The 16,607-nt window shown below is 41.7% G+C and overlaps 1 protein-coding gene across 3 annotated transcripts in view; it reads left to right on the top strand.

Moving 5' to 3' along the window:
* The window catches only part of LOC134224623 (histone-arginine methyltransferase CARMER), a 155,531-nt gene extending 140,637 nt beyond the window's left edge, over nt 1-14,894 (top strand). For all 3 annotated transcript variants that reach the window (XM_062704052.1, XM_062704053.1, XM_062704054.1), the window contains one exon: nt 13,306-14,894. In XM_062704052.1, coding sequence (XP_062560036.1) covers nt 13,306-14,573 — 1,268 coding nt within the window. In that variant the 3' untranslated portion in view covers nt 14,574-14,894. The remainder of the gene's footprint in view (nt 1-13,305) is intronic.
* Nucleotides 14,895-16,607: the final 1,713 nt, after the last annotated feature.

Here is a 16,607-nt window from a genome sequence, read left to right as displayed (position 1 = left end):
GATGCATAAACTTTGCAGCCTCCCGCGGAATGGTAGTCCGAAGCACTTTCTTCCCCGTAAGAATATCCACAAGGCCACATGGAAATCACCTAACCAAGTAACGGAAAACCAAATCGACCACGTTCTAATCGACGGTAAATTCTTCTCCGACATCACGAACGTACGCACTTACCGCAGTGCGAATATTGAATCCGACCACTACCTCGTCGCAGTATGTCTGCGCTCAAAACTCTCGACGGTGATCAACACGCGTCGGAGTCGTCCGCCGCGGCTTAACATTGGGCAGCTACAAGACGGTAGACTAGCCCAAGACTACGCGCAGCAGCTGGAAGTGGCACTCCCAACGGAAGAGCAGCTAGGCGCAGCATCTCTTGAAGATGGCTGGAGAGATATTCGATCCGCCATTGGAAGCACCGCAACCGCTGCACTAGGCACGGTGGCTCCGGATCAGAGAAACGACTGGTATGACGGCGAATGTGAGCAGTTAGTTGAGGAGAAGAATGCAGCATGGGCGAGATTGCTGCAACACCGCACGAGGGCGAACGAGGCACGATACAAACGGGCGCGGAACAGACAAAACTCGATTTTCCGGAGGAAAAAGCGCCAGCAGGAAGATCGAGACCGTGAAGAGACGGAGGAACTGTACCGCGCTAATAACGCACAAAAGTTCTATGAGAAGTTGAACCGTTCACGTAAGGGCCACGTGCCACAGCCCGATATGTGTAAGGACATAAACGGACACCTTCTTACAAACGAGCGTGAGGTGATCCAAAGGTGGCGGCAGCACTACGAAGAGCACCTGAATGGCGATATGGCAGACAACGGTGGCGGTATGGTAATGAACCTAGGAGCACGCGCGCAGGACATGCGACTTCCGGCTCCGAATCTCCAGGAAATCCAGAAGGAGATCGGTCGACAAAGCCCCTGGAGTTGACCAACTACCAGGAGAGCTGTTTAAACACGGTGGTGAAGCACTGGCTAGAGCGCTGCACTGGGTGATTACCAAGGTTTGGGAGGATGAGGTTCTGCCGCAGGAGTGGATGGAAGGTGTCGTGTGTCCCATCTACAAAAAGGGCGATAAGCTGGATTGTAGCAACTACCGCGCAATCACATTGCTGAACGCCGCCTACAAGGTACTCTCCCAAATTTTATGCCGTCGACTAACACCAATTGCAAGAGAGTTCGTGGGGCAGTACCAGGCGGGATTTATGGGTGAACGCTCTACCACAGACCAGGTGTTCGCCATACGTCAGGTATTGCAGAAATGCCGCGAATACAACGTGCCCACACATCATCTATTTATCGACTTCAAAGCCGCATATGATACAATCGATCGGGACCAGCTATGGCAGCTAATGCACGAAAACGGATTTCCGGATAAACTGATACGGTTGATCAAGGCGACGATGGATCGGGTGATGTGCGTAGTTCGAGTTTCAGGGGCATTCTCGAGTCCCTTCGAAACCCGTAGAGGGTTACGGCAAGGTGATGGTCTTTCGTGTCTGCTATTCAACATCGCTTTGGAGGGAGTAATACGAAGGGCAGGGATTGACACGAGTGGTACGATTTTCACGAAGTCCGTCCAGTTATTTGGTTTCGCCGACGACATTGATATCATGGCACGTAACTTTGAGAGGATGGAGGAAGCCTACATCAGACTGAAAAGCGAAGCTAAACGGATTGGACTAGTCATCAACACGTCGAAGACGAAGTACATGATAGGAAGAGGCTCAAGAGAGGTCAATGTGAGCCACCCACCACGAGTTTGTATCGGTGGTGACGAAATCGAGGTGGTTGAAGAATTCGTGTACTTGGGCTCACTGGTGACCGCCGATAACGATACCAGCAGAGAAATTCGGAGACGCATAGTGGCTGGAAATCGTACGTACTTTGGACTCCGCAAGACGCTCCGATCGAATAGAGTTCGCCGCCGTACCAAACTGACTATCTACAAAACGCTTATAAGACCGGTAGTTCTCTACGGACACGAGACCTGGACGATGCTCGTGGAGGACCAACGCGCACTGGGAGTTTTCGAAAGGAAAGTGTTGCGTACCATCTATGGTGGGTTGCAGATGGCGGACGGTACGTGGAGGAGGCGAATGAACCACGAGTTGCATCAGCTGTTGGGAGAACCATCCATCGTTCACACCGCGAAAATCGGAAGACTGCGGTGGGCCGGGCACGTAGTCAGAATGTCGGACAGTAATCCGGTGAAAATGGTTCTCGACAACGATCCGACGGGAACAAGAAGGCGAGGTGCACAGCGGGCAAGGTGGATCGATCAGGTGGAGGACGACTTGCGGACCCTCCGCAGACTGCGTGGTTGGCGAAGTGCAGCCATGAACCAAGCTGAATGGAGAAGTCTTTTATGTGCACAACAGGCCACTCCGGCCTTAGTCTGATGATAAATAAAATAAATCGAGCTCACCCTCTTCCGGCAACGCTGCATCGAGATACTGTGCGTATGCAGCGGCGACATCAGGTTACTTCCGCCGCTCTAGGTCGTACCGGGACGGCCGTCGGACGGAGAGTTTCGGGCGCAGTTTAACCATCACCAGTCACCAGGGTTTGCAGAAATCGCTCTCAATAGATAACGAACAACGATAAAAGAGAGGCAAAAACTGTTCCGAATCATAACAAGCCATGATAACAAATTTATCAAACTTGTACTGCCGTTATACGCATAACTGTCCCATGTATATAGGAAATCCCAGCAAACATGGGACAAATATGCGTATGACGGCATTATACAAGTGCAAAAAACAGAATCGGATAGGCAGCCCCCACAGAAAAATGATGATTCTGTTGAAGTTTCCCTTCGTTGTGATAAAAACACACGGAATAGGTTTGAGAACTGATAACTATATTGAATTTCATCGTCCGTATTGGCTAATATTTTACATGTTATGGTTGTGAAACATAAAATATTATTTATTAAACAAGTTGTTTTTCAGCTGAACTGGCTGCACTGCCCGTGCAGCCATTTGGATAATTCGAAATTGAAACTCTACAAATGTCATATAAAATACATCCTACCACAGTTGACTATTACATGTATATTAAGGGAACGGGTGAAAAGAGAATTGTTTACAAAACAATCGTGATGGCCTCACGAGAGTTGTTATTGTTTATCAAGTGTTCTACTCGAGTGAATCGATTGGTATTTCAACACTTCCCTCAATTCGAACGTTCAGCCGTTCAAATAAATATCTGTGTTGTGTCCTGGGTAGTCCTTTAGTGAAGGCATCTGCAGGTTGTTCTTCAGAAGAAAGGAACTTCAGTTTTAACTGACCTTTCTTGATCAAATCGCGGATGAACATGTACTTGACGTCCAAGTGTTTCATCCTTTGGTGACTCCTGGGTTGCTCCGCATACTTTATACAAGGGATGTTATCTTCCATGATAATTAATGGAATGTTGGCCACATCCAATTCTTCCAAAAGGTGTGTTAACCACAAACCTTCCTTAACAGCATATGATAATGCTATTAACTCTGCCTCAGAAGAGGACAAACTGACTGTTTGTTGTTTCTTCGTCGCCCATGCGACAAGATTTCCATAAACCTGGAAAGCATATCCAGATACAGATTTGCGATTATCCTCATCATTTGCGAAATCTGCATCTGCATATCCTATCAACACACTTTGAACCTTATGTTGTTGATACACTATGCATGTGTCCATTGTTCCACGCAAATACCGTAGTATTCGTTTTAGTCCGGTCCAGTGGATGTTCGACGGATGGCTCTGATATTTACTCAATGCGCTTACCGCAGCACAAATATCAGGCCTGGTTGTTATTGCTAAATATTGTAAACAACCCAATAGTTCCTTGTATGGGTGTCGTGTCTCATTTCCATCACTCTTTGTCCATTTGACATTCGCATCCAGCGGTGTTCCTATTGAGTTTACAATCAAACATCCTAAATCGCCTCAAGACCTTTTCAGTGTAGCCAGTTTGAGAGATTTTTAATGTTTGATTATTTAAATCTCGTATTATTTCCATTCCCAGGAAATGTCTTACTTCGGATAAATCCTTCATGTGGAATAACTTTCCAAGCTCAGATTTAATCCAATTTATTCTGTCAAGATTTGCTCCGACAATTAAAAGATCATCTACATACAAAATAAGGATCAATCCTTTTTCTTTATTTTTGTAGACACAAGTATCACTTTTTAACTGTTCAAATCCCAGATTTTTGATTGCTATATCAAACCGTTGGTTCCAACTTCTACTAGCCTGTTTTAATCCATACAGTCCTTCGGTAACTGCATGTAGATAACCTCTTCCAAGTTTCCGTTAAGAAACGCCGTCTTAACATCCATTTGATGGATTTGTAATTTCATCTCATTAGCCATGGATAAAATTGTTCAAACACTCTCCATCTTTGCGACTGGAGAAAATGTTTCGCCATAATCGAACCCGGGACGTTGCAAACAGCCTTTGGCCACTAGCCGTGCCTTATATCGCCCGTCCTCCTTAATATTAAAAATCCATTTCGACTGAATTGGCTTCTTGGTGATGTTTTTCTCTGCCATTCTCCAAGTTTGATTAACTTCCAAAGATTGCATTTCACTGTCGATTGCAGCTTTCCACTGTTCCCAATCGTCTCGCTTTTTCAATTCTTCAATGTTTTGAGGAATCGGATCAACCTCCGAAAGCGATGATGCAATTTTGGCCATTTTATAATCAGTGTACCTAACCGGTAATTTTCTTTCTCGATTACTTCTTCGTACTCCTTGCGTATCAGATTCATCTTCTGAATACTGATCTTCGAAAGTACTTTCATAATCACTTTCTAGTGATATTTCTGTTAGTGTATTTTCATCACTAACACTCGTCTGTCTAGAGATGTTTTCTTCTCTTTCTCTATTTGCTTCAGGCTGTTGAATTTCTTCTGCATGTGAAATAGGAATATACTCGATTGTGATATTTTCTTCAGGGGAACTTTCATCTTTCTCATCTCCAAGATTGTCTGAATGATTTTTAAATAGTTTCTCTTCATCAAATATTACACTTCGTGATGATTCAATTATTCGAGATTTATTATTCCACAGCCTGTATCCATTATTTGCGTAACCCACAAAAGTAAGACATTTAGTCTTGGAATCTAATTTCAGCCGTTTTTCCTTAGGAATTTGGGCATAAGCTGTGCTCCCAAAAACTCTCAGATTACTCACATCTGGTCGTTTATTGAAAAACATTTCATATGGAGTCTTGTTTTCCACAAGTCCATTCGTTGGGCATCTGTTTGTGAAATAAACAGCACAATGTAGAGCTTCCCCCCACATTTCCTTTGGCATTCCGCTTTCGTGTATCATCGCACGAACTTTTTCCATCAAAGTCCGGTTTAATCTCTCGCTTACTCCGTTTTGTTGAGGAGTGTAGGGTATTGTGAATAACATTTGAATTCCGTTAGCTCTACAAAAACCTTGGAATTCATTTCCAATGTATTCACCGCCATTGTCACACCTGATCTTGGAGATACTTCGACTGAAGTGTCCTTCTACCAAGACTATATACTCTTGAAATTTCTCAAAGACATCGCTTTTCCGTGCTATTAAATAAGCAATAGTAAAATGTGTATAATCATCGGTAAACGTAACGAAATACCGATAGCCATTATACGTCTTCGCTTCCATAGGACCGCATACATCTGAATGTATGATTTCAAGCGGCCTGTTGGATCTTGGAAGCTCCTGATGCTCGAATCGCTTGCTGCTTTGTTTCCCTGCCAAACAACTCTCACATACCTCTGGACTTTTGCTGTAGATGAACATTGATTGATTCCCTCAACCATGTTATGCTTTATCAGTTTTTCTATCCCAGAAAACTCAAATGCCCCATACGCCTAAGGAGCTTTTCCTTACTTACGTAGTTTGCACCAACCAGCGCTGACGGGTCGACAATCGAATTGTGGAGAAATTCCATACAAAAGAGTCCATCAACCACTCTTCCTTTAGCAATAACCTCACCAAAGCTAATGAAAAAACACTGTCGTTTACAAAACCGACTTTCTTCCCCATCTCAGAACTTGCAACTTTGCCTTTCTCACCGAAAGAAGATTCGAATCCAGACCAGGAATAAACAAAACATTGTACAGTGCAATGGTTGTTATTTTATTGAATATAATGACCGATTTCAATTTCATTTTCCCACTCTTCGTAGCCCGAAGTACCTGACCGGATTTTGCTGTCGAAATTGCAACGGGCTTGTCCAGCACCTTGACGTCCTCCAAAAGTGACTCGTCGGTGACCATGTGCTCGGTTGCCCCAGAGTCTACAATGAAGCGAACCTTCTTCTTCTTCTGCGCCGTCATCTTTCTTCCAGCAAACAGCGCGTACGCTCCATGATTCTTCTTCGTCTGCTTCTTCGTTTTCGGACAGCGATTTTTATAGTGCCCCGCTTCACCGCATCCGAAGCACTTAACCGCGCTCTTCTTCCCTGATTTATTAACCAAGGCAACACTGGATCCATCCGGACGACCTCCGATGTGGACCGAAGCGAGTTCGGCATCCAGCAGCATTCGCTTGATGTCGTAAATCGGCTTACGACACAGCTCCTCGTTCGAAAGAACAGCCAGAGCGCCTTTTACATGGCTGTATTTTTCCGGTACAGCCATCAGCAAAGCGTGAACTTTTCGGAGCTTGTTAGGTTAGCGTTCATGCGATCTAACTCGCGTATGATTAGATCATACTCATCGAACAGTCTTTCTAAGCTTTCGAAGCGCTTCATTTGGAGCATGCATAACCGCTGACGCATACTCATGAGAGCACCCGTGCCTGTCTTTTCATACGTTCGGATGAGTATGTCCATCGCATCTTTCGCGTAGGTAGCCCCTACTATTTTATTCAATACATCATTGCTGATTGCCATGACTAATTCGTCAATAGCGTCGGTGTCTTCCTCTACTCTCTTCCTATATTTCTCCAAACGCTCTCTTTCTTCCTCCGGCGTTGCACCAGCAACTGGAACGGCATACATCTCTTCGTCCGGCGTTCGTCGGAGGCAAAGGATGAGCTTCATCTTAACCAGATGGTGCTCCATGCGCCATTTCCACGCCGGGAAATTTTTCTCGTTGCCATCGAAGATGTGTGTTCGATCGCCACGGAAAAATCCTACCGCCGTGTACGATCTCTCGACAGTGACCCTGCCGGTTCGATCGCTCGGTTGACCACCAGAGCTACCACCTCCGCTGTTGCCGCTGTCGCTAGCGATTCCACTGCTGCCGCTGAGTCCACTGCCGCCGCCGATTCCTCTACCGCTCGCTTCCGGGTCCATCCTCTCTGAATCTAGAGCTCGTCTGGGTTTTACAGCTATCCGCTGGGCCTATAACCTGTTGAAGTTTCCCTTCGTTGTGATAAAAACACACGGAAAGTTGAGACAATTTCCAATCCGAAAATTGTCTAGACTGGCACCGGGAATCGAACCCAGACACCCTCAGTATGGTCTTGCTTTTCAGCCGCGCATTTTATCGCACGGCTAAGGGGGCCCCGGAGTGTGGGCTATAGACGTTGATTATACTAAAGTTGAAGAACCGGCCTTTGATCCTCAACATGCAAATTCTATTATTGATCGGCCATCTCCCGATCACGCGCTTTTGCTTATCGCCCATCATTATGGAAGCTGGCTTGCAGGGCCTGACACTAAACCCCCTAAATTTCCAGAGGACCGTTTCCCCTTAATAGGGAATCAATATTCGAGCAACGCCTAACAATATACCCTTGTCGTCAACAGAGTTTGTTACTGACAAACGCACCTCGAAACAAGCTTTTGTCAGAACCCAAACATAATATGACAAGTTTCATTTGCCCTGCATACTCTGATATTTCCGAGAATAACATGCTCATTTTGTAACCATAGTTAGATATTAGTTAGATAGAATATTTCCATAAAAGCAGAAACTATGATAGCATAAAACTGACATTTGCTGTTAAGATAATGCAAAATAATGGAATGATAAAATAGCAACAAAATTGTCTTCTTTTTTGTCGCTGACAATTTTTTCGGATCTTTGTCATTATTCAGAGGCGTCGCGTGATCAATTCTTCAACCTGTGCACTTTTTCAATAATTCGAAAAAAAAAACACATATAAGGGACCTGAAATGATAAACAAATAATTTTCCAGCGCGTTTCGCAATACGCCCTAGGCAAATGGCCCTAAAATATGCTTGAACGTCATATACAATGTTTAGTTGGTTAAGACTTTTCTATTAAAAAATGTTTATGTTTTTAAAAATTTTATTTTCTAATGCTGGTTTCTTATAAGAAAAACCAAGTTTTTACAAACTTTTGCTAATTTATCTGTATTTCAGATTAATTATATTTTTATAATATTTTTTCAGTGTCAAGCTTTTTGTTGGACTATAGTTTAACAGTGTGCGGGGTTATTCAGAGCGAAAAAGACATAATTGCGGTAAAATTAAGGGGTGCTCATCTTGCCCCGTCCTCCTCTATGTTTGCTTATTTTGTTGCATCTAACTAGTTCTTAGCTACTTCTTATTTTCTGAATTAACTCAAACTTAACTAAGCTTCAAAGTGATTTAAGTAAAATTAAAAATTACTATCATCAGAATCGTTTCCAAGGTGACAAATAAGCAATATATCTATTCGGAAATTATTGAGCTGCCACTTTCAATTCTAATTTGAGTTATTCGTAAAATGAGACGAAGTTTTAAATACAGAAAAGGAAATTGGAGTAGGGACACGGCAGGTATTTTCGTCTGTTCGTCATAGTCTCGAAAACCAATAAAAGAGACGCTTTTTTGTAAAACTCATACGTACCAAATCGTAAGCTCAGGAGAAACGTTCTGCTATAGTGGAGTTCTAGCAAATGTACGTTGCTTTCTTTGGTTTTAGCCCCTATGACGATGGACGGAAATACCTGCCGTGTCCCTATATCAATCATGTAAAGGCTCTAATAATAATTTGTAATTAGCATGTCATATCAGAAAAACAAAGTCTGTACAATAAAGAGAACAATGAAGTTCATAGCCCTTACTCTTCTCAATTAATAATTATTCTATTAACAATTTAAATCTTTGATCAATATTCTGGACTGGACAGATGTCGAGAAGTTTTCCGTCCATCAGCATGGAACTTGCTCATAAAAAATTTCATAAATTTGTGTGGACCATTGACATTTGACTTACCCCCTCCCTAACTAAATACAGGTATACCTCGATTATATGGACCCTCGATTATATGGACTTCGATTATATGGTTAGTTAGAAGTTAGCAGTTCTTAAATGATTTGCTGTTTAAAGAAAATTACCAATGGTGCAGGCAGCAAGAATTATTTGAATTTAATGATGATTTTAAATTGATAGGAAGGATTCAATTGCGACAATATAATCAAGAATATGCTCAGTTAGATTTTACAATCATTATAACCGTGACCTCTGGTTACGGTGTCCACCTCTTCATTCCGTTGTTCAGTTAGAAATTGACTGCCAATAACAAAAGCACCCAGGTACATAGTCCAAAATATAAACCTTGATATCCACTTTAAAGGTGTGAAGGCAATAGACACTGGTAAAAAATGTCACTGATAGGGGACTGAGGATCCATATTTACATGCATTTAAAATAATTGTAAGAATCCCCATCAACCGCAACTTGTTGCAAGCGGATCGGTTTAAAAGTGTCAGACAAGTGTGATTGTTTATAGGCGTTTTTGCATATAAAGTATTTAGGCCATAACATCAGAGCCCATAGTCTGATCCGGCCAATTTTCAATAGGAGACAATGAGAAAAAATCCCCGTCGAATTCAATTTGCTGCGATCAAAACGAATATGGATAAGTGCCAGTGCTTCCATATAAAGTTTGTTTTTGAAGCGAACATATAGCTCTCCGTAAACTGTATTTTTAAACAAGTGTAATTTTGTGTCCACATTAAGCTAGAAGTCTTTATTACTTATGTTTATCTGTAGCGTGTACCACGAAACTGGCCATCCGAAAGATGCTACCTAACAAACCAAAATCGTGAGCGTGACGCCACGCAAAACCGTTTTCAACGTCAAACGCCCGGATGAGCATACCTGAGAATCGTGGCTCCGCAAATTGTCACACACGACTGAGCCTACCAAATCAATGAACTGGTTGAAAAAAAGTCTTATTACTAACTTAATCTCAGAATGGTTTGCAAACTAGCGACTTAAAAACGGTTACAATCTAAAAAAAAGATCAAAATTTTCTGAATCATCATAAAATGGGCCCAAACATGCGGATTACACTGTAAGGCAATAAATAGATATTTTCTTTTATTGTATTAAAACTATTTTCATAGTTTAAATTTTTTTTTGAGATTTTTTTTTTGCTTCGATTATATGGAAAATTCGATTATATGGACTTTTTTGCATCGAAAAAGTCCATATAATCGAGGTATGCCAGTATATTGGATTTCTCGAATTGTAAACGGGCCTTCCCATTTAACATCAAATATCAAAAGCGCTTTTGCTTCGCGTTGCTTATACAAAGCGGAACTTTCATCATGGAACGCTTTGAGGAAGCAGAAATGCTCGCGATTCACTCTTCTCTTTCGATTTTGTTCCGATCGCGCTCTCTTCACCGAATCGCGCATGCGCTGTTTGAAGCTGTTCTCAATAGGCACCAAATCGTGCACTGCCTGCGAGGAACGCTTTGACTACCTATACATCGCCGATTGCGGTTAGATCAGATGATCCACACATACAAAATAATGCGTGTATGACGCATGACAAAACGTTCTCGGCTGAAAGTTCCGTTTTGATACAACATGTGGTGTCGGTGGGTCGGTTCGGTATCGTAGAGAAAAATATAACGCGTTCCCATCGCAGCATTTGGTTGCTTTACATCACATGCCGCCTATAAAAAAAACAAGCATACTTTGCGTTTATGTATCTAATAGTCAAATTTGCAAGAAACATCTTTCAAATGCACATAATTCAAATACATGCTTAGCTTAGAAAAACAAGAAATCTATCTAGAGTTTAAATGTTGGGGATAAAATTGCAACATGTGCAGTGCACAGGTTGCACATGCGGACGCGACGCCTCTGTCATTATTATATTCAACAAAAACAAAGCTTTGTTTTCGACTACCTTGGATCCTTGCTAAGGGCTGATAACAATGTTAGTCGTGAAATACGAAGGCGCATCATCTGCGGAAGTCGGGCCTACTACGGGCTCCAGAAGAAACTGCGGTCAAAAAATATTCGCCAACGCACCAAATGTGTCATGTACAAGACGCTGATAAAACCGATAGTCCTCTACGGACATGAAACATGGGCAATGCTTGAGGAGGATATGCAAGCACTCGGGTGCTTAGGACCATCTTTGGCCGTATGCAAGTAGACGGTGGGTGGCGCCGAAGTATGAACCACGAGCTCGCCCAGCTCTACGGCGAACTCAGCATTCAGAAGGTAACTAAAGCGGGAAGGGTACGTTGGGCAGGACATGTTGCAAGAATGCCGGACAGCAACCCTGCGAAGATGGTGTTCGCTTCCGATCCGGCAGGTACAAAATGACTTGGCGAGCGTGGGGTGTATTCGAGCATGGAGAGATGCGGCCTCGAACCGTGTATTGTGGCGTCAAATTGTTGATTCAGTGTTATCTGTTTAGATATAAACTATATAAATGAAAGTGAAAGCTTTGTCGTTGGCTCTTTTGGAGCTTGTTTCCCATGCGCATACAAGAAAAAATAATTCTCTGCCCCTTAATGTTCGGTTGACCATGGTGCATAGTTCTGCTGGCACTCAGACGATGATCAAACGCCCCTAACATGGGGAACTGTCTACATACGACCATAGTTCCCACCGGGATTGATTACCTTATCTTCCCTAAGGTTGCTCGTACTTCGGGCGGGACCACAGGGAGGTAGGGATAGGAGTTGCTGGTTGAGAGTGAAGTGAAATCTAAAGCAGCTGTAAAGTTTTCTTCGTTACTCAAAGTTTCTTTATACATTGAGTTGTATCCATTACATCTCCTGGAAAATCTTGATAATCCAAACTGTATTTGAGTTCGGGACTCTACAACTGCTGAGATATTTTTTCCTTTACTCAAAGTTTTGATATGCATCTCGTGGAAGGTCAACAAATATCGTCAGATAGTTTTGGGATATTCTGGGTCATCCAAACAAATGTTGAATACATACTGTAACTATGAGTGAAAAAAAGTTAATATCGTACCTATAGATCACTAGTTATTAATGCAAGCACAGTTCGGATGACCCACGACAGCCTAAACAAAAATTACACTCTAAAATTGTGTTACCATTTATATAGAATTTCTAGAAGGTCTTCTTCTTCTTTTTATTGGCATTACATCCCCCACTGGGACATTGCCAATATCTCAAAACCATCTTATCATGTCTGTTTATCTTTTGGAAGATGCTATGGAAATGGTCAGTGGCTCCGGGAGTGGGTAGGACAAGTAGGACACCTCCTACGCATGAATATTCCTGGGTGGGACAGGCATTGTGCTGGTAGAAACATATCACCTAGGTAACTATTTTACTTGCAATATTGTCTGGTAATCTGATTTTCTAAGTCTTTGAAATATCATCAAACGTTAGATAGTTCTGTAGTTTATGTATGAAGTCATCTAAGGTTTCTAAGATCCTAAAAAAAAGTTTACTTATTGTTTTTAAAGACCATAGGAATTATTTTCCAATTCCAAAAGCGCTCAAAAGTCTGTCAAAGTTTTTGGAAGTTAGAAAAGTGACAGGAATCTAAAAATATGATTAATTCCAAATTTTCAACCTTTCATTATAATCATAGCAAGTTTAAATAGATTTTAGAGGTCTACGTGAAAAAGAAACTTGAAAGGATTTATTGAAATCTATGGAATCAAATTCATCCCAAAGTGCGTATGAAATCTGGTTCACAAGGGGTACGATTTATTGGTATTGAATCGCTAAGGTCCATGGAGAATTCAGAAAGTTAATAAAAGTCAAAGAAATTTGATGGAAGAAGTTAGCATCGTAACTGTAGACTGCAAGTTCTGAACTCAAGGATAGTTTGTAGGCCACGCACATACCAAAACAAAGTTTTTCGTTTGTTTTGTAATTTCTCCATTATTATTCACGAAAGCAAATAGAACATGCCAAATGGCAAATGTCCACGATACACATTTTTTTAAAATTTATATGAGTTATCTAAAACTGACCACGTGGCATATGAACACGCAGTTTAAAATCAGTCCAGTTAAAAAAGCTCCTGGGTAGTGAATATATTGCTGTAGATATTAATTTTGTTTAGATGTTGTAGATTGATAAACTGTAATGACAGTAATTACATAACTTTATATTTCTCATATTTACAGGCATTCTATCCTTTTTCGCCGTTCAGGCAGGTGCAGCTAAAGTTTACGCAGTAGAAGCCAGTAATATGGCCCAGTACGCGCAGCAACTCGTCCACTCAAATAATCTAGAAGGAAAAATTACCGTAATCGCTGGTAAGATTGAGGAAATTGAGCTCCCGGAGATGGTTGATGTCATCATTTCGGAGCCAATGGGCTACATGCTGTACAATGAGCGCATGTTGGAAACTTATCTGCATGGTAAAAAATGGCTTAGACCAGAAGGAAAAATGTTTCCTTCGCGAGGCGATCTACATGTGGCCCCATTCACTGACGAGGCTCTCTACATGGAGCAATACAATAAAGCAAACTTTTGGATGCAAACCGAGTTTCACGGCGTAAACTTGGTGTCGCTTAGGGACGCTGCAATGAAGGAATACTTCCGTCAGCCTATCGTTGATACATTCGATATTCGCATTTGCATGGCAAAATCAATAAGACACACCACTAATTTTTTAACTGCTGATGAAAAAGATTTGCATCGCATACAAATAGACGTTGAATTTCACATTCTTGAAACAGGAACTTGCCATGGGCTGGCATTCTGGTTTGATGTTGAGTTTGCTGGCTCCTGCTCTCAAGTTTGGCTATCAACGGCTCCGACGGAATCATTAACCCATTGGTATCAGGTTCGCTGCTTACTACAAACACCCATATTCGTTAAGCAAGGGCAGGTTTTATCCGGTAAAGTAGTTTTGGCAGCTAATCAAAGACAAAGCTATGATGTTGAAATCGACTTGAAATTGGAAGGCACGATGATAACTTCCACCAACACGTTAGATCTTAAAAATCCGTACTTCCGATACACTGGTGCTCCTGTTCCGGCACCGCCAGGCTCAAATACTACATCACCAAGTGAGGCGTATTGGGGACAGCTCGATGCTCAAGGGGCTCGAAATGCAGTGAATCTCGTAAATGGAATCACAGTGAACGGCCTTGGGGAAGTAGACATGACGATGATCAACACCAACCTAATGCCGATCGGAAATCAACCGAACATTCATCCAGGGCTCATCTCCAGCACTGGAAGGCAACAGTCACAACAGCAAACAACACCGGCACAACAGCTGACAATGAACCCAACGATCGCATGTGCGGCCACTTCAACGCAGAATGTAGCCCAACAACAACTCATTGGTGGCGCTATTTCTCCATCCCTGTTCACCACACCTACTCAACAAATCATCAACAGCCACCATTCACAACCCATCCATGGTGCCCAGTTCTACTAAGAAAAACAGCATCGTTCTCTCCCAGAAAGCATATTATCCGAGCACTGGAAAATATACAAGACTCCAACAACTACACTTTACACACATACACTCAAGAAACGCTTTATCATCGCCGATTAGGTTCACTGCGCTACTCTTATAATTATTTAATTGTATACCACTTTTACTGAGATTGACCGAGCGTGATCCAAATAAGGATACGGTGTCCGAATAGTTTATATTACATGATAGTAAACTTTTATTTTCAAAAGTTATGTTCACTTTTTATGTCGCCTAGTTTTAAATAGACTTTCCAATTAAATTGTGTCTCTGAAGCGGAAATATTAACGATTTTTTTTCTTTACATCACCAACCCCAAAATATCGCTAAAGAGTGAAATCATAATGTACTGTGTAAAGTCTTTAGAAATTTTACCTTTAGTTTAGCATTACTAAAAGCTCGCTAAAAGGTATTCTCTAGGAATACTAACTCTACAATCAAATATGTAGTTGATAATTTGGCTCATTTACCTGTAAGATCGGAACCATTTCAGTGCTCGTTTGACGGTGTTTCAGGTCGGTACGCAGAAAGTTCGCGCTAACCGGTTTTATTCTGCTTTGTGCAAACGAAAAATAAATTCATTAGTGCGCGTTTGATCAAGTTGCTTCTCAATATGGAGATAGTTCCAACCAGGTTGCAGCCATCCGTGTTTGTGTTTAGATTATGCGTCGCTTCGATCGAAATAAGCGATATCCTCCACTGTGCCGAAGCCATCGATACGGTTTGTAAATATTTCGTTAAAATAATTTTGTAGTAAAAAACTGACACGGTCGCATCATCCAACGATACCTACCAACTAATAAATATTCCTGTGGTTTTTGTAAAGACGCAGAGCCATTGGTCTTCAAACAGCAAAAACCACCTACTAATATATCTTCCATTTCCCTAATTGACTACAAAGCCGTGGCCGGCGTCGTCATTGATCATTTGAAAGTTTGAGTCACTAAAGCTTGCACACTGAGATGTCTGAATAATCCATGTCAGTCACTAAATCACGTAGTAGCAATTATATATGTGTGTTGAGGTAGCCCAAATCAGTATGGAAAAAACATTTTTCAATTTTTTGATGGGCCGCCCAAAATTTCAGCCAAATCGGTCAACGTTTGGGCGGTGCTAAACTCGTTGGAAGTTTATAGCAAAAATGTAACATAAAAAACACTGATTTGCAGTTGGGGAAGATCCATTAATAACGTAACGCATAAATTGACCATTTTCAACTCCCCCTCTCCACTATGTCACACTTTTTGTAGGAAGACTCTAACATATTTGTATGGATTGTCACACTTCGAGCAACCCCTCTCCCCCTCTAAGGGTTACGTAATTTATAGCTCCCTTAGACGGCAAAATTTACGATGAAGAACTATGGTACTTATTTAGATCTTCAAGAATTTAATGCAGAATGTAATGCTGAAAACCGCGAAAAGATTAGTGTTTGCCCGGCAAAGCTATGAGCAGAGGGCAAACATCAAAAAATTTGAAAAAGTTTTTTTGAGCCACCTTAAGTTTGTAATCAGTCAAAGCTAGAAAGAAAGCTAGCTAAGTTAAGCTAAAGGGCGTGGGCGAAAATAAAATAAAAAATGCCTAGATAAAATCGAAAAATTCATCAAGATTTTCTATGAAAGTGCGATAATATTTTCCCAATAGCATTTCGAAATTCCCCTCATATTATTACATTTGGTCACAAAACTGGGGAGGAGACTGAAAAATCGGTTTTATGACAAATTGCGGAATGCCATTCCGCGGAATGGGAAATGTCTAGAAAAATCATTTTGCGAAATGACACGTTTTTGTCACTTCACTCGTACTTTGTATGTCCAGCTGTCGAGAGTTTTCACAGTGTTGTTCTGGAAAATTATGAGTTATTCTACTTCATAAAGCGAATCTTGACATGAGATGTCATATGCATTTTTTCAGGTGGAAACTATTAGATGTATGAACATTTACATTAAGTTACTCTATTGAGTTCTCCAAAGCCAGAATCACCAACACTTATGT

The sequence above is a fragment of the Armigeres subalbatus genome, chromosome 3 (assembly GCF_024139115.2).
Source record: "Armigeres subalbatus isolate Guangzhou_Male chromosome 3, GZ_Asu_2, whole genome shotgun sequence".
In the NCBI taxonomy this organism is placed as follows: domain Eukaryota; kingdom Metazoa; phylum Arthropoda; class Insecta; order Diptera; family Culicidae; genus Armigeres; species Armigeres subalbatus.
This window is presented reverse-complemented; position numbering and strand designations above follow the sequence as displayed.